Below are 27,069 nucleotides of genomic sequence, written 5' to 3' on the forward strand. Positions count from 1 at the left end.
GTAACCTGCCAGGAATGTCTAAGGAAGTAAGGCACTCAAAGTGAAAGAGAAGGCATACAAAGTGGCCAAAAACAGCAGGAATCTAGAAGATTGGGAAAACTTTAAAAGTCAACAGAAAGCTACAAAAAGAGCTATGAAGGAAAGTATGATAGAGTATGAGAAAAAAACCTAGCACAGAATATAAAAACAGATAGCAGAAGTTTCTATAAATATATAAAACAAAGAAGAGTGGCTAAAGTAAATGTTGGTCCTTTAGAGGATGAGAAGGGGCAGTTAGTTATGGGATATGAGGAAATGGCTGAGGCACTGAACAGGTACTTTGCATCAGTCTTCACAGTGGACGATACTAATAACACGCCAGAAAGTGACGAAGGGACAAAGGTAGGTGAGGACCTGGAAACAATTATTATTACGGAAGAGCTAGCATTGGGTAAGCTAATGGAGCTAAGGATAGATAAGTCTCCTGGCCCTGATGGAATGCATCCCAGCATACTAAAAGAGATGGTGGGAGAAATAGCAGGTGGACTGGTGGTAATTTTCCAAAATTCGCTGGACTCTGGGGCAATCCCAGCAGATTGGAAAACAGGAAATGTGACGCCAGTGTTTACAAAAGGAGGTCGACAAAAGATGGGTAATTATAGGTCGGTTAGGTTAACCTCTGTTGTGGGGAAGATTCTTGAGTCTATTATCAAGGAAGAAATAGCAGGGCATCTCGAAATAAGTTGTCCCATTGTACAGACGCAGCATGGGTTCATGAAGGGCAGGTCATGCTTCACAAACCTTTTGAAATTCTATGAAAACATTTCAAGCAAAGTGGACCACGGGGACCCAGTGGATGTGGTGTCCCTAGATTTACAAAAGGCCTTTGACAAGGTGCCGCACATGAGGCTGCTGCATAAGGTAAGGATGCATGGTGTTAGGGTTAGAGTATTATTGTGGATCGAGGATTGCTTGACTGACAGGAAGCAAAGAGCGGGAATAAATGAGTGCTATTCTGGCTGGCAATCAGTAACTAGTGGTGTGCCTCAGGGATCGGTGTTGGGACCATAATTATTTACAATTTATGTCGATGCTTTGGAGTTGGGGACCACGTGTAGGGTGTCAAAGTTTGCAGATGACACTAAGATGAGTGGCAGAGCAAAATGTGCAGAAGACTGTGAAACTTTGCAGAGGAACATAGATACATTGAGTGAGTGGGCAAAGGTCTGGCAGATAAAATACAATGTTAGTAAGTGTGAAGTCATCCATTTTGGTTGGAGTAACAGCAAAATAGATTATTACTTGAATGGTAAAAAATGGCAGCATGCTGCTGTGCAGAGGGAGCTGGGTGTCCTTGTGCATGAATCACTGCAGGCTGGTCTGCAGGTGCAACTGGTAATTAGGAAGGCAAATGGAATTTTGTCCTTCATTGGTAAAGGAATTGAGTTTAAAAGCAGGGAGGTTATGTTGTAGCTGTACAAGGTGCTGGTGAGACCACACCTGGAGTACTGTGTGCAGTTTTGGTCTCCTCATTTGAGAAAGGACGTGCTGGCACTGGGGGGGGGGGTGCAGAAGAGGTTCATGAGGTTGATTCTGGAGTTGAGGGGGTCGGCTTATGATGAGAGACTGAGTAGACTGGGATTAGACTGGATTAGACTGGGATTTTCAGAAGAATGGAGGGGATCTTATAAAAACATGTCAAATTATGAAGGGAATCGATAAAATCGAAATAGGATGTTTCCACTGATAAGTGTGACTAGGACAAGGAAGCAGATTAAGGACTGAACTGAAAAGGAACTTCTTCACTCAGAGGGTTGTTAATCTATGGAATTTCCTGCCCAGTGAAGTAGTTGATGCTATTTCAGTAATCGCTTTTAAAGCTAAGGTAGATACTTTTTTTGACAAATAAAGGAATTAAGGGGTTTGGTGAAAATGTGGGTAAGTGGAGCAGAGTCCACGAAAAAATTAGCCATGATCTTGTTGATTGGCAGAGCAGGCTCGAAGGGCCGCACAGCCTACTCCTGCTCCTAGTTCTTACGTTCTATGTTCTATACCAAACGCCTTCTTCACTATCCTACCCACCTGTGGCTCCATTTTCAAAGAACTATGAACCTGCACTCTAAGGTCAAAGGTTCAGCAATACTCCCCAGGACCTTCCCATTAACTGTATAGGTCCTGCCCTGATTTGCCTTTCCAAAATGCAGCACCTCACATTTATGTAAATTAAACTCCATCTGCCCCTCCTCGGCCCATTGGCCTATTTGATCAAGATCCTGTTGTATTCTGAGGTAACGTTCTTCACTGTCCAATGCACCTCCAATTTGTTTGACTTTATTGGTCAGTGCATTGAGTGGAGGAGTTGGGAGGTCATGTGGCGGCTGTATACCTCATTGGTTCAGCCACTTTTGGAATGCTGCGTGCAATTCTGGTCTCCCTACTATAGGAAAGATGTTGTGAAACTTAAAACGGTTCAGGAAGGATTTACAAGGATGTTGCCAGGATTGGAGGGTTTGAGCTATAGGGAGAGGCTGAAGAGGCTGGGGCTGTTTTCTCTGGAGCGTCGGAGGCTGAGGGGTGACCTTATAGAGGTTTATAAAATCATGTGGGGCATGGATAGGATAAACAGACACGGTCTTTTTGCCGGGGTAGGGGAGTCCAGAACTAAAGGGCATAGGTTTAAGGTGAGAGGGGAAAGATTTAAAAGGGACCTAAGGGGCTACGTTTTCGCACAGGAGGTGATGTGTGTATGGAATGAGCTGCCAGAGGAAGTGGTGGAGGCTGGTACAATTGCAACTTTAAGAGGCATTTGGATGGGTATATGAATAGGAAGGGTTTGGAGGGATATGGGCCGGGTGCTGGCAGGTGGGACTAGATTGGGTTGGGATATCTGGTCGGCATGGATGGGTTGGACCGAAGGGTCAGCTTCCATGCTGGACATTGCTATGACTCTAAATGTCTTCAGACAGAAGATTGCTGCGATTCTTCCTACATTGCACTTCCAATTACTTCATTGGCTGAAAAGGGGTTTGAACATATCTTGAAGTCCTGAAAGGAACAATCTCCATGGGAGTCTTTCTCTCTTTGTCTATACTGAATGTTTTACCAAGAAAGACTTCAAGCAACAATAGGATTGTTTCCAGCAGAAAATTGGGAATTGTTTGACGGTGAGGGTGAATTGGGATTCAATCCGGCAAAGCGCTGGCACGGACAGAGTGGGCCAAATAGCATTGTTGCAAACTGTGAATGTATCTGGTTCTGTCGAGTCATCCCTACATTACCTTTAGCGATCCAAAATGAGCAAGCACCATGAGGGCTGTGCTGGCGTCTTGGCGATTTGCTTCTTGCAAATGGTGTCCCGTCCGGTTTTGCAGTGTCAGGATTCAGGCTGGTATTCTGCCAGACAGAGTACAGTCACAGACAGGGTCAAAATCCTGGAAGTTCCTCCCTCACAATGTTCTACTGCCTGTAGACTGTAACGGTTCAAGAGGGCAAGTCACCACCACCGTCTCAAAGGGCAACTAGGGATGGGCAATCAATACAGTGACACTAACATCCCATGACTGGATTTGAAAAAAGGTAAAAACAATGACTGCAGATGCTGGAAACCAGATTCTAGATTAGAGTGGTGCTGGAAAAGCACAGCAGGTCAGGCAGAATCCGAGGAGCAGGAAAATTGACGTTTCGGGCCAAAGCCCTTCATCAGGAATAGAGGTCTATTCCTGATGGAGGGCTTTTGCCCGAAACGTCGATTTTCCTGCTCCTCAGATGCTGCCTGAACTGCTGCGCTTTTCCAGCACCACTCTAATCTAGAATCTGCATTTGAAAAAAATCAACTGCCGAATTGTTTCTCTTACCACATCTTCTTTATTGTTTAGGATTCCCCTGTGGGGAGGAGTGCTAATCACGATTATAGACACCTTCTTCTTCCTCTTCTTGGATAAGTACGGTAAGATCGGTGTAACGTGAAGACTTTTACGAACGAGTATTCTTCCTTGTACATTGCAAGGGTCCCTCGCCAACCTTTGTTATGATTTCACATTCAGTTGTTCGTGTCTGCGTTGACCCATCTGATGCTCTTTGTTGTGGGCATAGGGAGGCAATGACCCAGTCGTGTTGTCGCTTGGCTGTAAATCCAAAATCTCAACTAAAGTTCTGGGGACCAGGGTTTGAATCCTGTCACAGCTGGTGGTGGCATTTGAATTCAATAAAAATCTGGAATTAAGAGTCTAACAATGACCATGTGTCAATTGTCAGGAAACCCCATCTGGTTCAGTAATGCCTCCTAGAGAAGGAAACTGCCATCCTTACCTGGTCTGGCGTACATCTGACTCCAGACCCACAGCCAACGTGGTGGCGCTTTACCGAGTGCATATCATAGAATCCCTCCAGTGTGTGGAAGCAGGCCATCAAGTTCACACCGACCCTCTGATCCCACCCTCTCCCCTATCCCTGTGTCCCCTGCATTTTGCGTGGCTAACCCACCTGCACACTGTATGGGCAATTTAGCACGACCAATCCACCCTAACCTGCACACCTTTGTGACTGTGGCAGACACAGGGAGAATGCACAAACTCTACACAGTCACCCAAGGGTGGAGTCGAACCTGTGACATGGCAGTGCGAGCCTCTGTGCACCACTATTCCTGATCTTTTCTGTTTCCAATCCCACCTGGAGACCACAACGATATAAGTAACAGGGATTGATTTTCCACACGTCACCTACTTTGTTCACCTGTGCTCATAGAATCATGTGTAGTAAGTAACATTCATGCCACACAAATGCCAGGCAATGTCCATCTCCAACAAGAGAGGATCTAAGCATCTCTGCGTGACATTCAATGATATTGCCATTACCGAGTCCCTTACTATCAACATCTTGGGGGTAACCGTTGACCAGAAACATTTTTTTATTCAATCATGGGATGAGGGTGCCGCTGGCTAGGCCAGCATTTATTGCCCATCCCAGAGGGTAATTAGGAGGCAACCACGTTGGCTGTGGGTCTGGAGTCACATGTAGTCCAGACGAGGTAAAGATGGCAATTTCCTTCCCTATAAGATATTAGTCAATCAGATGGGTTTTTATGATAATCGACAATGGATTGATGGTCATCTTTAGATTCTTAATTCTGGATTTTTATTGAATTCAAATTCCACCATCTGCTGTGGTGGGATTTAAACCCAGGTCCCAAAGAGATTACCTGGGTCTCTGGATAACAGTCTGGCGATAATACTACTAGACCATTGCCTACTCCGATACTGAAACTAAACTGGACTGAACTTGCCATATGAATCCAGTGGCTCCAAGAGCAGGGTGGATTCTGGGAATCCTGCAGCGAGTAACTCCCCTCCTGACTCCCCGAAGCCTGTCCCACCATCTATAAGGCACAAGTCAGGAGTGGGATGGAATACTCCCCACGTGGTTTGGACGGGGGCAGCTCCAACAACACTCAAAAAGCTCGACACCATCCAGGACTGTAAGATGCTCAGAAGTAAGAGCAGAAATAGGCCATTCAGCCGATCGAGTCAACTCCGCCATTCCATGCAATCTGATAATACTCAACTCCTCTTTCACAGTAAGGGGATAAGGCAGGAAAATGGCATTGAGGATGATGTGAGGGAGAGAGGGGAATGGGAGAAAGAGTGGAGCAAGGGGGTGAGGAGAGAAAGGGAGCGGATAGTGGGGCGAGGACATTAAAGAGAGAGAAAGAGATGGTGGGTTGATGTTGTGAAGGGGAGAGAGGGAAAATGCATTCTGGGGGAGGGGAGGCGAGTGACAGAGAGAGAATGGCGGTGAGGGGGGATTGAAAGAGTGAAAAGAGGCGGCAAGAGGGAGAGAGAGAAAGAGAGAAGTGTACTGAGGGGGCAGAAAAAGAGAGGATGGAGTGAGGGACCATGTAAGGAGGACCTGCTCCTGCTGCCTGACCATGGGATCCTGGTGTGGTAGCTGCTCTGTGCACTGTGTTGAAAAACCGAGAGCTCCACAAGCCCTGGTGCCAGGAACACAGCTCATCAGGAGGTGCCAGGCCTGGCATTATTTTAAAAGGCAATTTTCCCATCTTTTTTGAGGGGGGGGGGGGGGGGGGAGAACAGTGAGCCCAGTGTCCAACTTGTGATTCTGGGCACTGCCAGGCAGTGCCAACTGGCTCCGGTGTGTGCAAAGTGAAGGCTGGTGACAGCCCTCACTTTGAAAACAAAGAGATGCGGATCTGAATGGGCTGTAGCAACATTAACACAGCGTAACAGACAGCGTAAGAGCAGTGTCCTCTTCCCTGATGTGCAAGTGGCCACATTTTGATTTCCTGGTTTGGACTGTTGACTGGAAATTGGACGTTGTTATGTATCGAAAGGACAGTTTTTTGCAACTTGGTAGACAGGTGAGATTGTGCATTATGCACAAGATGATGTTGCTTTTTGGAGCAGTCAGGTGAACACAGGCAAGAGGGACTGGTTTAGTTTGGGAATGACTCTACGATTCTATAATTTACAAGACAGACTGGCCCATTTAGCTAGCCCACCAAGCCCTGCTGTCGGCTATTGTGAATGTAGACAGGGACAGCATTCACTCAGTCAGTGTTGTTTCTCGGATATTTATCCCATTCCCCTTCGCTGCCCATCAGGAGGGGCTCCGATCCACGTTGCCTTGAAACAGTTCCTACCTTTCCTCCGATACATTGACCAAGAAGGCACATGGGGGAACGTGCCTTTATTAGACAAGACATTGAAATACAAGAGCTGGGAGATTACGGGAGTGCTGTGTATAATGTTCGTTAAACCAGAGTGGAGAACTGGGGTTTCTGGTTTCCACACTCGGAGAAGCATTGCCAGGACGTAGAGGAGCCAGTGTTGCACTGGGGGTGGACAAAGTCAAAAGTCACACGACACCAGGTTATAATCCAACAAGTTTATTTGAAACCGCAAGCTTTCTGAGTCCCCACTCAAACTCTCACACCCACTTGCACACACATATATTGCCTCACACTCACTGTCAAACGCGCGCACACACATTCTCTCTCTAAAGAGTGCGTGCACACACAGACCCACAGAATCACACACTCTCCCTCACCTGCAGACACACACACTCTTTCATACCCACACTCTCTCTCTCTCACATGCATACACACACACTCTCTCATACCCACACTCTCTCTCCCTCTCTCTCTCCCTCACATGCATACAGATACACACATTCTCTCATACCCACACTGTCTCTCCCTCACATGCATACACACACACACTCTCACACCCATACTCTCTCTCCCTCACATGCATACACACACACTCTCTCATACCTGCACTCTCTCTCTCTCTCTCTCGCTCACATGCATACAAACACACTCTCACATACCCACACACTCACTCTCTCCCTCACAAGCATACACACACTCTCTCTCATACCCACACTCTCTCTCCCTCACATGCATACACACATGCTCTCATACCCACAATCTCTCTCCCTCACATGCATACACACACACTGTCTCACACCCACACTCTCTCCCTGTCTCTCCCTCACGTGCATATGCACACACTCTCTCATACCCACACTCTCTCTCCCCCTCTCTCCCTCACATGGATATACACACACTCTCTCACATACCCACACTCTCTCTCCCTGTCTTTCCCTCACATGCATACATACACTCTTTCATACCGACAGTCTCTCTCCCCCTCTCCCTCACCTGCAGACACACACACTCTCTCATACCCACACTCTCTCTTCCTCACATGCATACACACACACTCTCTCATACCCACACTTTCTCTCTCTCCCTCACATGTATACACACACACACTCTCTCACACCCGCACTCTTTCCCTCACGTGCATACACACACACTCTCTCATACCCACACTCTCTCTCCCCCTCTCTCCCTCACATGGATATACACATACTCTCTCACACACCCACACTCTCTCTCCCTCACATGCATACACACACTCTCTCACACACCCACACTCTCTCTCCCTGTCTTTCCCTCACGTGCATACACACACACTCTCTCATACACACACTCTCTCTGTCTCTCCCTCCCATGCATACACACACACTCTCTCATACCCACACTCTCTCTCCCTCCCATGCATACACACACACTCTCTCATACCCACACACTCTCTCTCTCTCCCTCCCATGCATACACACACACTCTCTCATACCCACACACACTCTCTCTCTCCCTCCCATGCATACACACACACTCTCTCATACCCACACACACTCTCTCTCTCCCTCCCATGCATACACACACACTCTCTCATACACACACTCTCTCTGTCTCTCCCACACATGCATACACACACTCTCTCGTACCCACAGTCTCTTTCCCTCACATACATACACACACACTCTCTCACACCCACAACTCTCTCACCCTAACATGCAAACACACACACTCTCTCACACCCACACTCTCTCAATACACACACTCTCTCTGTCTCTCTCTCTCCCTCACTTGCATACACACACACTCTATCATACCCACACACTCTCTCCCTCTCTCTCCCTCATATGTATACACACACTCTCTCATACCCACACTCTCTCTCTCCCTCACATGCATACACACACACTGTCTCACACCCACACTCTCTCTCCCTCACATGCATACACACACACTCTCTCATACCCACACACTCCCTCTCTCTCCCTCACATGCATACACACACACTCTCTCATACCCACACACTCCCTCTCTCTCCCTCACATGCATACACACACTCTCTCGTACCCACAATATCTCTCCCTCACTTGCATACACATACACTCTCTCATAACCACACTATCTCTTCCTCTCTCTCTCCCTCACATGTATACACACACACTCTCTCATACCCACACTCTCTCTCTCTCTCCCTCACATGGCATTCACACACACTCTCACATACCCACACCCTCTGTTCCTCTCTCTCCCTCACATGCATACACACACTCTCTCATACCCACACTCTCCCTCACAGAGGGAGAGGGAGAGAGGGGAACAGAGGGAGTGAAGGAGAGGGGCAGAGGGAGAGGAAGAGAGAGGGTCAGAGGGAGAGAAGGAGAGAGGCCGAGGGAGAGAGGGGGACAGAGGGAGAGAAGGAGAGGGGCAGAGGGAGAGGGAAAGAGGGAAACAGAGGGAGAGAAGGAGAGGGGCAGAGGGAGAGGGAGAGAGGGGAACAGAGGGAGAGAAGGAGAGGGGCAGAGGGAGAGGGAGAGAGGGGAACAGAGGGAGAGAAGGAGAGGGGCAGAGGGAGAGGGAGAGAGGGGGGGCAGAGGGAGAGAAGGGGAAGGGCAGAGGGAGAGGGAGAGAGGGGGCAGAGGGAGAGAAGGGGAGGAGCAGAAGGAGAGGGAGAGAGGGGAACAGAGGGAGAGAAGGAGAGGGGCAGAGGGAGAGGGAGAGAGGAACAGAGGGAGAGAAGGAGAGGGGCAGAGGGAGAGGGAGAGAGGGGGCAGAGGGAGAGAAGGGGAGGAGCAGAAGGAGAGGAAGAGAGAGGAACAGAGGGAGAGAAGGACAGGGGCAGAGGGAGAGAGAGAGAGGGGAACAGAGGGAGAGAAGGAGAGGGGCAGAGGGAGAGAAGGAGAGGGGCAGCGGGGGAGAGGGGGACAGAGGGAGAGAAGGAGGGGGAAGAGGGAGGGTAGAGAGGGGAACTGAGGGAATGAAGGAGTGGGGCAGAGGGAGAGAGGGGCATAGAGGGAGAGAAGGAGAGGGGCAGAGGGAGAGGGAGAGAGGGGGACAGAGGGAGAGAAGGAGAGGGGCAGAAGGAGAGGGAGAGAGCGGAACAGAGGGAGTGAAGGTGAGGGGCAGAGGGAGAGAGAGAGGGGGAGAGAAGGAGAGAAGGAGAGAGGCCGAGGGAGAGAGAGAGGGGGGGACAGAGGGAGAGAAGGAGAGAGGCCGAGGGAGAGAGAGAGGGGGGGACAGAGGGAGAGAAGGAGAGAGGCCAAGGGAGAGGGAGAGAGGGGAACAGAGGGAGTGAAGGTGAGGGGCAGAGGGAGAGAGAGAGAGGGGGACAGAGGGAGAGAAGGAGAGAGGCCGAGGGAGAGGGAGAGAGGGGAACAGAGGGAGAGAAGGAGAGGGGCAGAGGGAGAGGGAGAGAGGAGAACAGAGGGAGAGAAGGAGAGGGGCAGAGGGAGAGGGAGAGAGGGGAACAGAGGGAGAGAAGGAGAGGGGCAGAGGGCGAGAGGTGGGCAGAGGGAGAGAGGGGAACAGAGGGAGAGAGAGAGAGAGAGAGGGGAACAGAAGGAGAGGGGCAGAGGGCGAGAGGTGGGCAGAGGGAGAGAGGGGAACAAAGGGAGAGAAGGAGGGGGGCCGAGGGAGAGGGAGGGGGTGGGGTGGAGAGGAAGAGAAGGAGAGCGGCAGAGGGAGAGAAGGAGAGGGGGGTGCAGAGGGAGAGAAGGAGAGGGGGGCGCAGAGGGAGAGAAGGAGAGGGGGGCACAGAGGGGGAGAAGGGGAGAGGGGGGCGCAGAGGGGGAGAAGGGGACGCAGAGGGGGAGAAGGGGGTGAGGGGTGTGCAGTGGGGGAGAAGGGAGCGAGGGGGTGCAGATGGGGAGAAAGGGGTGAGGGGGGCGCAGAGGGGGGAGAGGGGGGCGTAGAGTGGGAGAAGGGGAGGGGGGCGCAGAGGGGGCGCAGAGGGGGAGAGGGGGCGCAGAGTGGGAGAGGCGCAGAGTGGGAGAGGCGCAGAGGGGGAGAGGGGGGCGCAGAGGGGGAGAGGGGGACGCAGAGGGGGAGAGGGGGGTGCAGAGGAGGAGAAGGGGAGAGGGGGTCGCAGAGGGGGAGAAAGGGACGGAGGGGGTACACAGAGGGGCAGCAGAGGCGCAGAGGGGGGCGCAAAGGGGGAGCGGCGGGGACAGAGCAGGGCGCAGAGGGGGACAAGGGGATGGAGGGGGGCGCAGGGGGAGCGGAGGGGAAGGAGGGGGGCGCAGAGGGGGAACGGAGGGGACGGAGGAGGGGGGGGGCACAGAGAGGGAAATGATGACAGAGAAGGGGGCGCAGAGGGGGAGAAAGGGAGAGGGGGGCGCAGAGGGGGAGAAGGGGGTGAGGGTGGTGCAGAGGCGGAGAAGGGGGCGAGGGGGGCGCAGAGGGGGCGAGGGGGATGCAGAGGGGGAGAAAGAGGCGAGGGGGGCGCAGAGGGGGTGAGGGGGGCGCAGAGGGGGAGAAGGAGGCGAGGGGGGCGCAGAGGGGTAGAAGGGGGCACAGAGGGGGAGAACGGGGCGCAGAGGGGGAGAAGGCAGCGAGGGGTGCGCCAAGGGGGAGAAGGGGATGGGGGGGAAAGGGAGAGTGGGGCGCCGAGGGGGAGAAGGCAGGAGGGGGACACAGAGAGGGAGAAGGGGATTGGGAGGGCGCAGAGGGGGAGACAGGGACGGGGGGGGCGCAGATGGAGAGAAGGGGGCGAGGGGGGCGCAGAGGGGGAGAAGGGTGCGAGGGGTCGCAGGGGGGAGAAGGGGATGCAGAGGGGGAGAAGGGGAGTGGGCGGGCGCTGAGGGGGAGCGGGGGGCGGGGGAGAAGGGGGCGAGGGGGCGCAGAGGGGCGGGGGAGAAGGGGGCGATGGGGGGGGAGAGGGGGAGAAGGAGAGAGGGAGAAGGGGAGTTGGGGGCGCAGAGAGGGAGAAGGGTGCGCAGAGGGGGAGAAGGGGGAGAGGAGGCCGCAGAAGGGGAGAAGGGGAGAGGGAGGTGCAGAGGGGGAGAAGGGGAGAGGGGGGCACAGAGGGGGAGAGGGGGCGCAGAGGGGGAAAAGGGCAGAGGGGGGCGCATAGGGGGAGAAGGGGGCACAGAGGGGTGGATATTGGTGAGGGGGGCAGAGAGGGAGAAGGAGAGAGGGGGGCACTGAGGGGGAGAAGGGGAGAGGGGGCGCAGAGGGGGAGAAGGGGAGTGGGGGGCGCAGAGGGGGAGAAGGGGGCGGGGGAGCGTAGAGGGGGGGCGCAGAGGGGCGGGGAGAAGTGGGCAAGGGGGGCGTAGAGGGGGAGAAGGAGTGAGGGAGAAGGGGAGTGGGGGTCGCAGAGGGGGAGAAGGGGGCAAGGGGGGGCGCAGAGGGGGAGAAGGGGAGAGGGGGGCGCAGAGGGGGAGAGGGGTCACAGAGGGGGAGAAGGGGAGAGAAGGGCGCAGAGGAGGAGAAGGGGGCGCAGAGGGGGAGAAGAGGGCGAGGGGTCACATAGGGGGAGAAGGGGGCGGGGGAGAAGGGGGCGAGGGGGCATAGAGGGGGCGCGCAGAGGGGCGGGGGAGAAGGGGCGAAGGGGGCATAGAGGGGGAGAAGGAGAGAGGGAGAAGGGGAGCGGGGGGCGCAGAGGGGGAGAAGGGGAGTGGGGGAGAAGGGGAAAGAGGGGTGCAGTGGGGAAAGGAGGCGCAGAGGAGAAGAAAGGGAGTGGGGGGCGCAGAGGGGGAGAAGGGGAGTGGGAGAGATGGGGAAAGAGGGGTCCAGGGGGGAAAGGATGCACAGAGGGGGAGAAGGGGAGAGGGGGTGCAGAGGAGGAGAAGGGTGCGCAGAGGGGGAGAAGGGGACGAGGAGGGCGCAGAAGGGGAGAGGGGGGTGCAGAGGGGGAGAGGGGGCGCAGAGGGGTAGATATTAGTGAGGGGGGCAGAGAGGGAGAAGGAGAGGGGGGGCACTGAGGGGGAGAAGGGGAGAGGGGGCGCAGAGGGGGAGAAGGGGAGTGGGGGGCGCAGAGGGGGAGAAGGGGGCACAGAGGGGTAGATATTGGTGAGGGGGGCAGAGAGGGAGAAGGAGAGAGGGGGGCACTGAGGGGGAGAAGGGGAGAGGGGGCGCAGAGGAGGAGAAGGGGAGTGGGTGGGCGCAGAGGGGGAGAAGGGGGCGGGGGAGCGTAGAGGGGGGGCGCAGAGGGGCGGGGAGAAGTGGGCAAGGGGGGCATAGAGGGGGAGAAGGAGTGAGGGAGAAGGGGAGTGGGGGTCGCAGAGGGGGAGAAGGGGGCAAGGGGGGCACAGAGGGGGAGAAGGGGAGAGGGGGGCGCAGAGGGGGAGAGGGGGCGCAGAGGGGGAGAAGGGGAGAGAAGGGCGCAGAGGAGGAGAAGGGTGCGCAGAGGGGGAGAAGGGGGCGAGGAGGGCGCAGAAGGGGAGAGGGGGGTGCAGACGTGGAGAAGGGGAGAGGGGGGCGCAGAGGCGGAGAGGGGGGGCAGAGGGGTAGATATTGGTGAGGGGGGCAGAGAGGGAGAAGGAGAGAGGGGGGCACTGAGGGGGAGAAGGGGAGAGGGGGCGCAGAGGGAGAGAAGGGGAGAGGGGCGCAGACGGGTGAGAAGGGGAGTGGGGTGCGCAGAGGGGGAGAAGGGGGCGGGGGAGCGTGGGGGGGGGAGCGCAGAGGGGCGGGGAGAAGTGGGCAAGGGGGGCATAGAGGGGGAGAAGGAGTGAGGGAGAAGGGGAGTGGGGGTCGCAGAGGGGGAGAAGAGGGGAAGGGGGGCGCAGAGGGGGAGAAGGGGAGAGGGGGGCGCAGAGGGGGAGAGGGGGCGCAGAGGGGGAGAAGGGGAGAGAAGGGCGCAGAGGAGGAGAAAGGGGCGCAGAGGGGGAGAAGGGGGCGGGGGAGAAGGGGGCGAGGGGGCATAGAGGGGGCGCGCAGAGGGGCGGGGGAGAAGGGGCGAAGGGGGCATAGAGGGGGAGAAGGAGAGAGGGAGAAGGGGAGTGGGGGGCGCAGAGGGGGAGAAGGGGAGTGGGGGAGAAGGGGAAAGAGGGGTGCAGTGGGGAAAGGAGGCGCAGAGGAGGAGAAGGGGAGTGGGGGGGCGCAGAGGGGGAGAAGGGGAGTGGGGGAGAAGGGGAAAGAGGGGTCCAGGGGAGAAAGGATGCGCAGTGGGGGAGAAGGGTAGAGGGGGCGCAGACGAGGAGAGGGGGCGCGGAGGGGGTGAAGGGGAGAAAAGGGCACAGAGGGGGAGAAGGGGGCGCAGAGGGGGAGAAGGGGGCGAGGGGTCACAGAGGGGGAGAGGAGGGCGCCGAGGGGGAGAAGGGGGGCGCAGACGGAGAGAAGAGTGCGGAGAGGGGGAGAAGGGGGCGCAGAGGGGGAGAAGGGGGCGAGGGGAGCGCAGAGGGGGAGAAGGAGAGAAGTGGGGCGCAGACGGAGAGACGGGTGCAGAGAGGTGGAGAAGTGGGCGCAGAGGGGGAGAAGGGGGCAAGGGGAGCGCAGAGGGGGAGAAGGGTAGAGGGGGGCGCAGAGGGGGAGAAGGTGAGAGGGGGCGCAGAGGGGGAGAAGGGGGCGCAGTGGGGGAGAAGGGGGCGCAGAGGGGGAGAAGGGAGCGAAGGGGACGCCGAACGGGAGAAGGGGAGAGGGGGGTGCAGAGGGGGAGAAGGGGAGAGGGGGGCGCAGAGGGGGAGAAGGGGAGAGTGGGCGTCCTGGGGCAGAGGGGGAGAAGGGGAGAGGGGGGCACAGAGGGGGAGAAGGGGACGGAGGGGGGCGCAGATGGGGGGGGGGAGGGGATGGAGGGGGGTGCCGAGGGGGAGAATGGGAGAGGGGGGCGCAGAGGGGTAGAAGGGGAGAGGGGGGCACAGAGGGGGAGAAGGGGAGAGGGGGGCGCAGAGGGGCAGAAGGGAACGGAAGAGGGTGCAGAGGGGGAGCGGAGGGGTCGCAGAGGGGGAGGGAGGGGACAGAGGTGGCGGAGGGAGAGAAGGGGACGGAGGGGGGCAGAGGGAGAGAAGGGGAGGGAGGCGGTAGGGCAGAGGGAGAGAAGGGGAGAGGGGGGCGCAGAGGGGGAAAAGGACAGAGGGGGGCGCATAGGAGGAGAAGGGGGCACAGAGGGGTAGATATTGGTGAGGGGGGCAGAGAGGGAGAAGGAGAGAGGGGGGCACAGAGGGGGAGAAGGGGAGAGGGGGCACAGAGGGGGAGAAGGGGAGAGGGAGGTGCAGAGGGGGAGAAGAGGAGAGGGGGGCGCAGAGGGGGAGAGGGGGCGCAGAGGGGGGAAAAGGGCAGAGGGGGGCGCATAGGTGGAGAATGGGGCACAGAGGGGTAGATATTGGTGAGTTGGGCAGAGAGGGAGAAGGAGAGAGGGGGGCACTGAGGGGGAGAAGGGGAGAGGGGGCGCAGAGGGGGAGAAGGGGAGAGGGACGGCGCAAAAGGGGAGAGGGGGCGCAGAGGGGGAAAAGGGCAGGGGGGGGCGCATAGGGGGAGAAGGGGGCACAGAGGGGTAGATATTGGTGAGGGGGGCAGAGAGGGAGAAGGAGAGAGGGGGGCACTGAGGGGGAGAAGGGGAGAGGGGGCGCAGAGGGGGAGAAGGGGAGTGGGGGGGCGCAGAGGGGGAGAAGGGGGCGGGGGAGCGTAGAGGGGGGGCGCAGAGGGGCGGGGAGAAGTGGGCAAGGGGGGCATAGAGGGGGAGAAGGAGTGAGGGAGAAGGGGAGTGGGGGTCGAAGAGGGGGAGAAGGGTGCAAGGGGGGCACAGAGGGGGAGAAGGGGAGAGGGGGGCGCAGAGGGGGAGAAGGGGAGAGAAGGGCGCAGAGGAGGAGAAGGGGGCGCAGAGGGGGAGAAGAGGGCGAGGGGTCACATAGGGGGAGAAGGGGCGGGGGAGAAGGGGGCGAGGGGGCATAGAGGGGGCACGCAGAGGGGCGGGGAGAAGGCACGAAGGGGGCGTAGAGGGGGAGAAGGAGAGAGGGAGAAGGGGAGCGGGGGGCGCAGAGGGGGAGAAGGGGAGTGGGGGAGAAGGGGAAAGAGGGGTGCAGTGGGGAAAGGAGGTGCAGAGGAGAAGAAGGGGAGTGGGGGGCGCAGAGGGGGAGAAGGGGAGTGGGGGAGATGGGGAAAGAGGCGTCCAGGGGGGAAAGGATGCACAGAGGGGGAGAAGGGGAGAGGGGGCGCAGAGGAGGAGAAGGGTGCGCAAAGGGGGAGAAGGGGGCGAGGAGGGCGCAGAAGGGGAGAAGGGGAGAGGGGGGTGCAGAGGGGGAGAAGGGGAGAGGGGGGCGCAGAGGAGGAGAGGGGGCGCAGAGGGGTAGATATTGGTGAGGGGGGCAGAGAGGGAGAAGGAGAGAGGGGGGCACTGAGGGGGAGAAGGGGAGAGGGGGCGCAGAGGGAGAGAAGGGGAGAGGGGGCGCAGAGGGGGAGAAGGGGAGTGGGGTGCGCAGAGAGGGAGAAGAGGGCGGGGGAGCGTAGAGGGGGGGGCGCAGAGGGGCGGGGAGAAGTGGGCAAGGGGGGCGTAGAGGGGGAGAAGGAGTGAGGGAGAAGGGGAGTGGGGGTTGCAGAGGGTGAGAAGAGGGGAAGGGGGGCGCAGAGGGGGAGAAGGGGAGAAGGGGGCGCAGAGGGGGAGAGGGGGCGCAGAGGGGGAGAAGGGGAGAGAAGGGCGCAGAGGAGGAGAAAGGGCCCAGAGGCGGAGAAGAGGGCGAGGGGTCACATAGGGGGAGAAGGGGGCGGGGGAGAAGGGTGCGACGGGGCATGGAGGGGGCACGCAGAGGGGCGGGGGAGAAGGGGCGATGGGGGCGTAGAGGGGGAGAAGGAGAGAGGGAGAAGGGGAGTGGGGGGCGCAGAGGGGGAGAAGGGGAGTGGGGGAGAAGGGGAAAGAGGGGTGCAGTGGGGAAAGGAGGCGCAGAGGAGGAGAAGGGGAGTGGGGGGCGCAGAGGGGGAGAAGGGGAGTGGGGGGGAAGGGAAAAGAGGGGTCCAGGGGGGAAAGGATGCGCAGAGGGGGAGAAGGGGAGAGGGGGCGCAGAGGAGGAGAGGGGGCGCGGAGGGGGTGAAGGGGAGAAAAGGGCACAGAGGGGGAGAAAGGGGCGCAGAGGGGGAGAAGGGGGCGAGGGGTCACAGAGGGGGTGAGGAGGGCGCCGAGGGGGAGAAGAGGAGAGGGGGGCGCAGAGGGGGAGAAGGGGAGAAGGGGGGGGAGAAGGGGGCGAGGGGAGCGCAGAGGGGGAGAAGGAGAGAAGTGGGGCGCAGACGGAGAGAAGGGTGCGGAGTGGGGGAGAAGGGGGCGCAGAGGGGGAGAAGGAGGCAAGGGGAGCACAGAGGGGGAGAAGGGTAGAGGGGGCGCATAGGGGGAGAAGGGGAGAGGGGGCGCAGAGGGGGAGAAGGGGGCGCAGTGGGGGAGAGGGGGGTGCAGAGGGGGAGAAGGGGAGAGGGGGGCGCAGAGGGGGAGAAGGGGACGGAGGGGGGCACAGAGGGGGAGTGGAGGGGACGGAGGGGGGCGCCGAGGGGGAGAAGGGGAGAGGGGGGCGCAGAGGGGCAGAAGGGGACGGAAGAGGGCGCAGAGGGGGAGCGGAGGGGTCGCAGAGGGGGAGGGAGGGGACAGAGGTGGCGGAGGGAGAGAAGGGGACGGAGGGGGGCAGAGGGAGAGAAGGAGAGGGGGCAGAGGGAGAGAAGGGGAGGGGCGCAAAGGGAGGCAGAGGGAGAGGAGGGGACGGAGGGGGCAGAGGGAGAGAAGGGGAGGGAGGCGCTAGGGCAGAGGGAGAGAAGGGGAGGGGCAGAGGGGGAGAAGGGGAGAGGGGGGCGCAGAGGGGGAGAGGGGGCGCAGAGGGGGAAAAGGACAGAGGGGGCGCATAGGAGGAGAAGGGGGCACAGAGGGGTAGATATTGGTGAGGGGGGCAGTGAGGGAGAAGGAGAGAGGGGGGCACTGAGGGGGAGAAGGGGAGAGGGGGCGCAGAGGGGGAGAAGGGGAGAGGGAGGTGCAGAGGGGGAGAAGGGGAGAGGGGGGCGCAGAGGGGGAGAGGGGGCGCAGAGGGGGAAAAGGGCAGAGGGGGGCGCATAGGGGGAGAAGGGGGCACAGAGGGGTAGATATTGGTGAGGGGGGCAGAGAGGGGGAGAAGGTGAGAGGGAGAAGGGGAGTGGGGGGCGCAGAGGGGGAGAAGGGGGCAAGGGGGCGCAGAGGAGGAGAAGGGGAGAGGGGGGCGCAGAGGGGGAGAGGGGGTGCAGAGGGGGGAGAAGGGGAGAGAAGGGCGCAGAGGGGGAGAAGGGGGCGCAGAGGGGGAGAAGGGGGCGGGGGAGCGTAGAGGAGGGGCGTGGAGAAGTGGGCAAGAAGGAGAGAGGGGGGCACTGAGGGGGAGAAGGGGAGAGGGGGCGCAGAGGGGGAGAAGGGGGCGGGGGAGCGTAGAGGAGGGGCGTGGAGAAGTGGGCAAGGGGGGCATAGAGGGGGAGAAGGAGTGAGGGAGAAGGTCACAGAGGGGGAGAAGGGGGCGGGGGAGAAGGGGGCGAGGGGGCTTAGAGGGTGCGCGCAGAGGGGCGGGGGAGAAGGGGCGAAGGGGGCGTAGAGGGGGAGAATGAGAGAGGGAGAAGGGGAGTGGGAGGCGCAGAGGGGGAGAAGGGGAGTGGGGAGAAGGGGAAAGAGGGGTGCAGGGGGGAAAGGAGGCGCATAGGAGGAGAAGGGTAGTGGGGGATGCAGAGGGGGAGAAGGGGAGTGGGGGAGAAGGGGAAAGAGGGGTGCAGGGGGGAAAGGAGGTGCAGAGGGGGAGAAGGGGAGCGGGGGCGCAGAGGAGGAGAGGGGGCGCGGAGGGGGAGAAGGGGAGAGAAGGGCACAGAGGAGGAGAAGGGGGCGCAGAGGGGGAGAAGGGGGCGAGGGGTCACAGAGGGGGAGAGGAGGGCGCCGAGGGGGAGAAGGGGAGAGGGGGACGCAGAGGGGGAGAAGGGGAGAGGGGGGCGCAGAGGGGGAGAAGGGGAGAAGGGGAGCAGACGGAGAGAAGGGTGCGGAGAGGGGGAGAAGGGGGTGCAGAGGGGGAGAAGGGGGCAAGGGGAGCGCAGAGGGGGAGAAGGGGAGAGGGGGCGCAGAGGGGGAGAAGGGGAGAGGGGGCGCAGAGGGGGAGAAGGGGGCGCAGTGGGGGAGAAGGGGGCGCAGAGGGGGAGAAGGGAGCGAAGGGGGCGCCGAGCGGGAGAAGGGGAGAGGGGGGTGCAGAGGGGGTGAAGGGGAGAGGGGGGCGCAGAGGGGGAGAAGGGGAGAGTGGGGCGCCAAGGGGGAGAAGGGGAGAGGGGGGCACAGAGGGGGAGAAGGGGACGGAGGGGGGCACAGAGGGGGAGAAGGGGACGGAGGGGGGCGCGGAGGGGGAGAAGGGGAGAGGGGGGCGCAGAGGTGGAGAAGGGGAGAGGGGGGTGCAGAGGGGCAGAAGGGGACGGAAGAGGGCGCAGAGCGGGAGCGGAGGGCTCGCAGGGGGGGGGTGGAGGGGACAGAGGTGGCGGAGGGAGAGAAGGGGACAGAGGGGGGCAGAGGGAGAGAAGGGGAGGGGCGCAAAGGGAGGCAGAGGGAGATAAGGAGACGGAGGGGGGCAGAGGGAGAGAAGGGGAGGGAGGCAGAGGGAGAGAAGGGGAGAGGGGCAGATGGAGGCAGCGGAAAAGAAGGGGAGGGGGCAGAGGGGGACAGAGAGAAAGAAGGGGAGGGGGGGCAGATGGGGGGCAGAGGGAGAGAGGGGGACGGAGGCGGGCAGAGGGAGGCAGAGGGAAAGAAGGGGAGGGGGGCAGAGGGAGAGAAGGGGACGGAGGAGGGCAGAGGGAGGCAGAGGGAAAGAAGGGGAGGGGGCAGAGGGAGAAAAGGGGAGGGGGGCAGAGGGAGAGAAGGGGAGGGGGGCAGAGGGGGGCAGAGGGAGAGAAGGGAAGGGGGCAGAGGGAGAGAAGGGCACGGAGGGGGGCAGAGGAGAGAAGGGGAGGGGGCAGAGGTAGAGAAGGGGAGGGGGCAGAGGGAGAGAAGGGGAGGGGCGCAAATGGAGGCAGAGGGAGAGAAGGGGACGGAGGGGGGCAGAGCGAGAGAAGGGGAGGGAGGCGGGAGGGCAGAGGGAGAGAAGGGGAGGGGGGCAGAGGGAGAGAAGGGGCGTGGGGCAGAGTGGGGCAGAGGGAGAGAAGGGGAGGGGGGCAGAGGGAGAGAAGGGGACGGGGGGTAACAGAGGGAGGCAGAGGGAGAGAAGGGGAGGTGGGCAGAGGGAGAGAAGGGGAGGGGACAGAGGGGGGCAGAGGGAGAGAAGGGGATGGAGGGGGGCAGAGGTAGGCAGAGGGAGAGAAGGGGAAGGGGGCGAGGGGGCACAGAGGGGAGAAGGGGAGAGGGGGACGCAGAGGGGGAGAAGGGGAGAGGGGGACGCAGAGGGGGAGAAGGGGAGAAGGGGGCGCAGAAGGGGAGAAGGGGGCGAGGGGTCGCAGAGGGGGGCACAGAGGGGGAGAAAGGGAGAGGGGGGCGCAGCAGGGGAGAAGGGGAGAAGGGGGCGCAGAGGGGGAGAAGGGGGCGCAGATGGGGAGAAGGTGACGGGGGCGAAGGGGAGAAGGGGCTGCAGAGGAGGAGAAGGGTGCGGAGGGGGAGAAGGGGGGAGGTGGGCGCAGAGGGGGAGAGGGGGGCGCAGAGAGGGAGGGGCGGCGCAGAGGGGGAGAAGGGGAGAGGGGGAGAAGGGTAGACGGGGGCGCAGAGGGGGAGGGGTGGCGCAGAGGGGGAGAAGGTGGGAGGGGGGTGCAGAGGGGGAGAGGGGGGCACAGAGGGGGAGAAGGGGGGAGGGGGCGCAGAGGGGGAGAAGGGGGCGAGGGGGCGCAGAAGGGGAGAGGGGGGCACAGAGGGGGAGAAGGGGATGAGGGGGGCGCAGAGGGGGAGGGGGGGCACAGAGGGGGAGAAGGGGGGAGGGGGCGCAGAGGGGGAGAAGGTGGGAGGGGGGCGCATAGGGGCAGAGGGGGGCACAGAGGGGGAGAGGTGGGAGGGGGCGCAGAGGGGGAGAAGAGGGAGAGGGGGGCGCAGAGGGTGAGAAGGAGGCGCGGAGGGGGCAAAGGGGGCGCAGAGAGGCCGAGGGGGGCGCAGAGGGGGAGAAGGGGAGAGGGGTGCGCAGTGGGGGAGATGGGGGCGCAGAGGGGGAGAAGGGGGCGCAGACGGGGAGAAGGGTGCGCAGAGGGGGAGAAGGGGGCGAGGGGGGCGCTGAGCAGGAGAAGGGGGCGAGGATGGGTGCGGAGCGGAGAAAGGGGAGAGGGGGGCGCAGAGGGGGAGAAGGGGGCGCAGAGGGTGAGGGGGGGCGCAGAGGGGAAGAAGGGGAAAGGGGGGCGCAGAGGGGGAGAAGGAGGTGCAGAGGGGGAGATGGTTGCGCAGAAGGGGGGGTGCAGAGGGGGGAGAAGGGGGCGCAAAGGGGGAGCAGAGGGGACAGAGTGGGGCGCAGAGGGGGAGAAGGGGGCGAGGAGGGCGCAGAGGGGGAGAGGGGGAGAGGGGGCCCAGATGGGGGAGAGGGGTCGCAGAGGGGGAGAAGGGGGCGAGGGGTCGCAGAGGGGGAGAAGAGTGCGCAGAGGGGAAGAAGGGGGCGCAGATGGGGAGAACACGTCGAGGGGGAGAAGGGGAGAAGGGGGCGCAGAGCGGGAGAAGGGTACGCAGTGGGGGAGAGTGGGCACAGAGGGGGAGAAGGGGGAATGGGACGCAGAGGGGGCGAGGGGTCGCATAGGGGGAGAAGGCACAGAGGGGGATAAGGGGGCGAGAGGGGCGCAGAGGGGGAGAAGGGGCGAGCGGGGCGCAGAGGGGGAGAAGCGAAGAGGGGGCGCACTGGGGGAGAAGGGGAGAGGGGGTCGCAGATGGAGAGAAGGGGGTGCAGACGGGAGAAGGGTGCAAGGGGGGTGCAGAGGGGGAGAAGGGGAGAAGGGGGGCGCAGAGGGGGAGAAGGGGAGAAGGGGGGCGCAGAGGGGGAGAAGGGTGCGCAGAGTGGGAGGAGGGGGCGAGGGGGGCGCAGAGGGGGAGAAGGGTGCGCAGAGTGGGAGAAGGGGGCGAGGGGAACGCAGAGCAGGAGAAGGGGGCGAGGGGGGCGCAGAGGGGGAGAAGGGTAGAGGGAGGCGCAAAGGGGTAGAATGGCAGAGGGGGGCGCAGAGGGAGAGAAGGGCAGGGGGTGCAGAGGGGGAGAAGGGGACGCAGAGGGGGAGAAGGGGAGAGGGTGGCGCAGAGGGAGAGAAGGGGAGAGGGGGGCACAGATGGGGAGAAGTGGGCGAGGGGGGGCGCAGATGGGGAGAATGGGAGGAGGGGGCGCAGAGGGGGCGAATGGGGAGAGGGGGGCGCAGTGCGGGAGAAGGGAGCGAGGGTGGCGCGTAAGGGGAGAAGGGGGCGCAGATGGGGAGAAGAGGGGGAGGGGGACGCAGAGGGGCAGAAGGGGGTGAGGGGGTGCAGGGGGAGAAGGGGAGTGGGGGGCGCAGTGGGGGAGAAGGGGAGAGGGGGGCACAGAGGGGGAGAAGGGGAGAGGAGGGCGCTGAGGGGGCGAAGGGGGCGGAGACAGGGAGAAGGGGAGAAGGGGTGCAGAGGGGGAGAAGGGGAGAGGGGGGCGCAGAGGGGAGGAACGGCAGAGGGGGGCGCAGAGGGGGAGAAGGGGAGAGAGGGGCACCAAGAGGGAGAAGGGGAGAGGAGGGCGCAGAGGGGGAGGAGGGGGCACAGAGCGGGAGAAGGGGGCGGGTGGATGCAGAGGGGGAGGAGGGGGAGAAGGGGACGGAGGGGTCGCAGAGGGGGAGCGGAGGGGGCGGAGGGAGAGAAGGGGACGGAGGGGGGCAGAGGTAGAGAAGGGGAGCGGGGCAGAGGGGGGCAGAGGGAGAGAAGGGGAGGGGGCAGAGGAGGGCAGAGGGAGGGAAGGGGACGGAGGGGGGCAGAGCGAGAGAAGGGGAGGGAGGCGGGAGGGCAGAGGGAGAGAAGGGGAGGGGGGCAGAGGGAGAGAAGTGGCGTGGGGCAGAGTGGGGCAGAGGGAGAGAAGGGGAGGGGGGCAGAGGGAGAGAAGGGGACGGGGGGTAACAGAGGGAGGCAGAGGGAGAGAAGGGGAGGTGGGCAGAGGGAGAGAAGGGGAGGGGACAGAGGGGGGCAGAGGGAGAGAAGGGGATGGAGGGGGGCAGAGGTAGGCAGAGGGAGAGAAGGGGAAGGGGGCGAGGGGGCACAGAGGGGAGAAGGGGAGAGGGGGACGCAGAGGGGGAGAAGGGGAGAGGGGGACGCAGAGGGGGAGAAGGGGAGAAGGGGGCGCAGAAGGGGAGAAGGGGGCGAGGGGTCGCAGAGGGGGGCACAGAGGGGGAGAAAGGGAGAGGGGGGCGCAGCAGGGGAGAAGGGGAGAAGGGGGCGCAGAGGGGGAGAAGGGGGCGCAGATGGGGAGAAGGTGACGGGGGCGAAGGGGAGAAGGGGCTGCAGAGGAGGAGAAGGGTGCGGAGGGGGAGAAGGGGGGAGGTGGGCGCAGAGGGGGAGAGGGGGGCGCAGAGAGGGAGGGGCGGCGCAGAGGGGGAGAAGGGGAGAGGGGGAGAAGGGTAGACGGGGGCGCAGAGGGGGAGGGGTGGCGCAGAGGGGGAGAAGGTGGGAGGGGGGTGCAGAGGGGGAGAGGGGGGCACAGAGGGGGAGAAGGGGGGAGGGGGCGCAGAGGGGGAGAAGGGGGCGAGGGGGCGCAGAAGGGGAGAGGGGGGCGCAGAGGGGGAGAGGGGGGCACAGAGGGGGAGAAGGGGATGAGGGGGGCGCAGAGGGGGAGAGGGGGGCACAGAGGGGGAGAAGGGGGGAGGGGGCGCAGAGGGGGAGAAGGTGGGAGGGGGGCGCAGAGGGGCAGAGGGGGGCACAGAGGGGGAGAGGTGGGAGGGGGCGCAGAGGGGGAGAAGAGGGAGAGGGGGGCGCAGAGGGTGAGAAGGAGGCGCGGAGGGGGCAAAGGGGGCGCAGAGAGGCCGAGGGGGGCGCAGAGGGGGAGAAGGGGAGAGGGGTGCGCAGTGGGGGAGATGGGGGCGCAGAGGGGGAGAAGGGGGCGCAGACGGGGAGAAGGGTGCGCAGAGGGGGAGAAGGGGGCGAGGGGGCGCTGAGCAGGAGAAGGGGGCGAGGATGGGTGCGGAGCGGAGAAAGGGGAGAGGGGGGCGCAGAGGGGGAGAAGGGGGCGCAGAGGGTGAGGGGGGGCGCAGAGGGGAAGAAGGGGAAAGGGGGGCGCAGAGGGGGAGAAGGAGGTGCAGAGGGGGAGATGGTTGCGCAGAAGGGGGGGTGCAGAGGGGGGAGAAGGGGGCGCAAAGGGGGAGCAGAGGGGACAGAGTGGGGCGCAGAGGGGGAGAAGGGGGCGAGGAGGGCGCAGAGGGGGAGAGGGGGAGAGGGGGCCCAGATGGGGGAGAGGGGTCGCAGAGGGGGAGAAGGGGGCGAGGGGTCGCAGAGGGGGAGAAGAGTGCGCAGAGGGGAAGAAGGGGGCGCAGATGGGGAGAACACGTCGAGGGGGAGAAGGGGAGAAGGGGGCGCAGAGCGGGAGAAGGGTACGCAGTGGGGGAGAGTGGGCACAGAGGGGGAGAAGGGGGAATGGGACGCAGAGGGGGCGAGGGGTCGCATAGGGGGAGAAGGCACAGAGGGGGATAAGGGGGCGAGAGGGGCGCAGAGGGGGAGAAGGGGCGAGCGGGGCGCAGAGGGGGAGAAGCGAAGAGGGGGCGCACTGGGGGAGAAGGGGAGAGGGGGTCGCAGATGGAGAGAAGGGGGTGCAGACGGGAGAAGGGTGCAAGGGGGGTGCAGAGGGGGAGAAGGGGAGAAGGGGGGCGCAGAGGGGGAGAAGGGGAGAAGGGGGGCGCAGAGGGGGAGAAGGGTGCGCAGAGTGGGAGGAGGGGGCGAGGGGGGCGCAGAGGGGGAGAAGGGTGCGCAGAGTGGGAGAAGGGGGCGAGGGGGACGCAGAGCAGGAGAAGGGGGCGAGGGGGGCGCAGAGGGGGAGAAGGGTAGAGGGAGGCGCAAAGGGGTAGAATGGCAGAGGGGGGCGCAAGGGAGAGAAGGGCAGGGGGTGCAGAGGGGGAGAAGGGGACGCAGAGGGGGAGAAGGGGAGAGGGTGGCGCAGAGGGAGAGAAGGGGAGAGGGGGGCACAGATGGGGAGAAGTGGGCGAGGGGGGGCGCAGATGGGGAGAATGGGAGGAGGGGGCGCAGAGGGGGCGAATGGGGAGAGGGGGGCGCAGTGCGGGAGAAGGGAGCGAGGGTGGCGCGTAAGGGGAGAAGGGGGCGCAGATGGGGAGAAGAGGGGGAGGGGGTCGCAGAGGGGCAGAAGGGGGTGAGGGGGTGCAGGGGGAGAAGGGGAGTGGGGGGCGCAGTGGGGGAGAAGGGGAGAGGGGGGCACAGAGGGGGAGAAGGGGAGAGGAGGGCGCTGAGGGGGCGAAGGGGGCGGAGACAGGGAGAAGGGGAGAAGGGGTGCAGAGGGGGAGAAGGGGAGAGGGGGGCGCAGAGGGGAGGAACGGCAGAGGGGGGCGCAGAGGGGGAGAAGGGGAGAGAGGGGCACCAAGAGGGAGAAGGGGAGAGGAGGGCGCAGAGGGGGAGGAGGGGGCACAGAGCGGGAGAAGGGGGCGAGTGGATGCAGAGGGGGAGGAGGGGGAGAAGGGGACGGAGGGGTCGCAGAGGGGGAGCGGAGGGGGCGGAGGGAGAGAAGGGGACGGAGGGGGGCAGAGGTAGAGAAGGGGAGCGGGGCAGAGGGGGGCAGAGGGAGAGAAGGGGAGGGGGCAGAGGAGGGCAGAGGGAGGGAAGGGGACGGATGGGGGGCAGAGGGAGGCAGAGGGAGAGAAGGGGACGGAGGGGGGCAGAGGGAGGCAGAGGGAGAGAAGGGGAGGTGGGCAGAGGGAGAGAAGGGGAGGGGGCAGAGGGAGAGAAGGGGAGGGGGGCAGAGGGAGAGAAGGGGAGGGGGGTAGAGGGAGAGAAGGGGAGGGGGGCAGAGGGAGAGAAGGGGAGGGGGGCAGAGGTAGAGAAGGGGAGGGGTGCAGAGGGGGCAGAGGGAGAGAAGGGGACGAAGTGGGGCAGAGGGAGAGAAGAGGACGGAGGGGGGCAGAGGGAGAGAAGGGGAAGGAGGCAGAGGGGGGCAGAAGGAGAGAAGGGGACGGAGGGGGGCAGAGGGAGAGAAGGGAAGGGGGGCAGAGGAGCAGAAGGGGAGAGGGGGGCGCAGAGGGGGAGAAGGGGAGAGGGGGGCGCAGAGAGGGAGAAGGGGACGGAAGAGGGCGCAGAGGGGGAGCGGAGGGGACAGAGGTGGCGGAGGGAGAGAAGGGGACGGAGGGGGGCAGAGGGAGAGAAGGGGAGGGGGCAGAGGAGAGAAGGGGAGGGGGCAGAGGGAGAGAAGGGGAGGGGCGCAAAGGGAGGCAGAGGGAGAGAAGGGGACGGTGGGGGGCAGAGGGAGAGAAAGGGCGGGGGGCAGAGGGGGCAGAGGGAGAGAAGGGGAGAGGGGCAGATGGAGGCAGGGGAAAAGAAGGGGAGGGGGCAGAGGGGGGCAGAGAGAAAGAAGGGGAGGGGGGCTAAGTGGGGGGCAGAGGGAGAGAAGGGGACGGAGGTGGGCAGAGGGAGGCAGAGGGAAAGAAGGGGAGGGGGGCAGAAGGGGGCAGAGGGAGGCAGAGGGAAAGAAGGGGAGGGGGCACAGGGAGAGAAGGGGAGGGGGGCAGAGGTGGACAGAGGGAGAGAAGGGGAGGGGGGCAAAGGGGGGCAGAGGGAGAGAAGGGAAGGGGGCAGAGGGAGAGAAGGGGAGGGGGCAGAGGAGAGAAGGGGAGGGGGCAGAGGGAGAGAAGGGGAGGGGCGCAAAGGGAGGCAGAGGGAGAGAAGGGGAGGGAGGCGGGAGGGCAGAGGGAGAGAAGGGGAGGGGGCAGAGGGAGAGAAGGGGCGGGGGGCAGAGGGGGGCAGAGGGAGAGAAGGGGAGGTGGGCAGAGGGAGAGAAGGGGACGGGGGGTGACAGAGGGAGGCAGAGGGAGAGGCGAGGGGGGCAGAGGGAGAGAAGGGGAGGGGGCAGAGGGGGGCAGAGGGAGAGAAGGGGACGGAGGGGGGCAGAGGGAGGCAGAGGGAGAGAAGGGGAAGGGGGCGAGGGGACACAGAGGGGGGAAGGGAGCGAGGGGGGTGCAGAGGGGGAGAAGGGGAGAGGGGGGCGCCGAGGGAGAGAAGGGGAGAGGGGGGCGCAGAGGGGGAGAAGGGCAGACGTGGGCGCAGAGGGCGACAGGGGGGGGCGCCGAGGGGGAGAAGGGAAGAGGGGAACGCAGAGGGGGAGAAGGGGGTGAGGGAGGCGCAGAGGGGGAGAATGGGAGGCGGGCACAGAGTGGGAGAAGCTGGCGAGTGGGGCGCAGAGGGGAAGAAGTTGAGAGGGGGGGGAGGGGGGAGAAGGGGAGAAGGGGTGCGCAGAGGGGGAGAAGGGGAGAGAGGGGCGCAGAGGGCGAGAAGGGGAGAGGAGGGCACAGAGGGGGAGACGGGGGCGAGGGGTGCGCAGAGGGGGAGAACGGGAGAGGGGGGCGCAGAGGGTGAGAAGGGGAGAGGAGGGCGCAGTGGGGGAGAAGGGGGCGCAGAAGGGGAGATGGGGCGAGGGGTCGCAGAGGGGGAGAGG

At 62.7% G+C, this 27,069-nt stretch overlaps 1 protein-coding gene across 4 annotated transcripts in view; it reads left to right on the forward strand.

Annotated features, from left to right (window-relative positions):
* The window catches only part of LOC122543268 (natural resistance-associated macrophage protein 2-like), a 428,402-nt gene that overhangs the window by 257,694 nt on the left and 143,639 nt on the right, over nucleotides 1–27,069 (forward strand). For all 4 annotated transcript variants that reach the window (XM_087985576.1, XM_087985578.1, XM_087985575.1 and 1 more), the window contains one exon: nucleotides 3,855–3,925. In XM_087985576.1, the coding sequence (XP_087841702.1) occupies nucleotides 3,855–3,925 (71 nt within the window). The remainder of the gene's footprint in view (nucleotides 1–3,854; nucleotides 3,926–27,069) is intronic.

The sequence above is a fragment of the Chiloscyllium plagiosum genome, unplaced genomic scaffold (genome assembly GCF_037043375.1).
Source record: "Chiloscyllium plagiosum isolate Xiang-an unplaced genomic scaffold, Cpla_swu_hap1 HiC_scaffold_53X, whole genome shotgun sequence".
NCBI lineage: Eukaryota > Metazoa > Chordata > Chondrichthyes > Orectolobiformes > Hemiscylliidae > Chiloscyllium > Chiloscyllium plagiosum.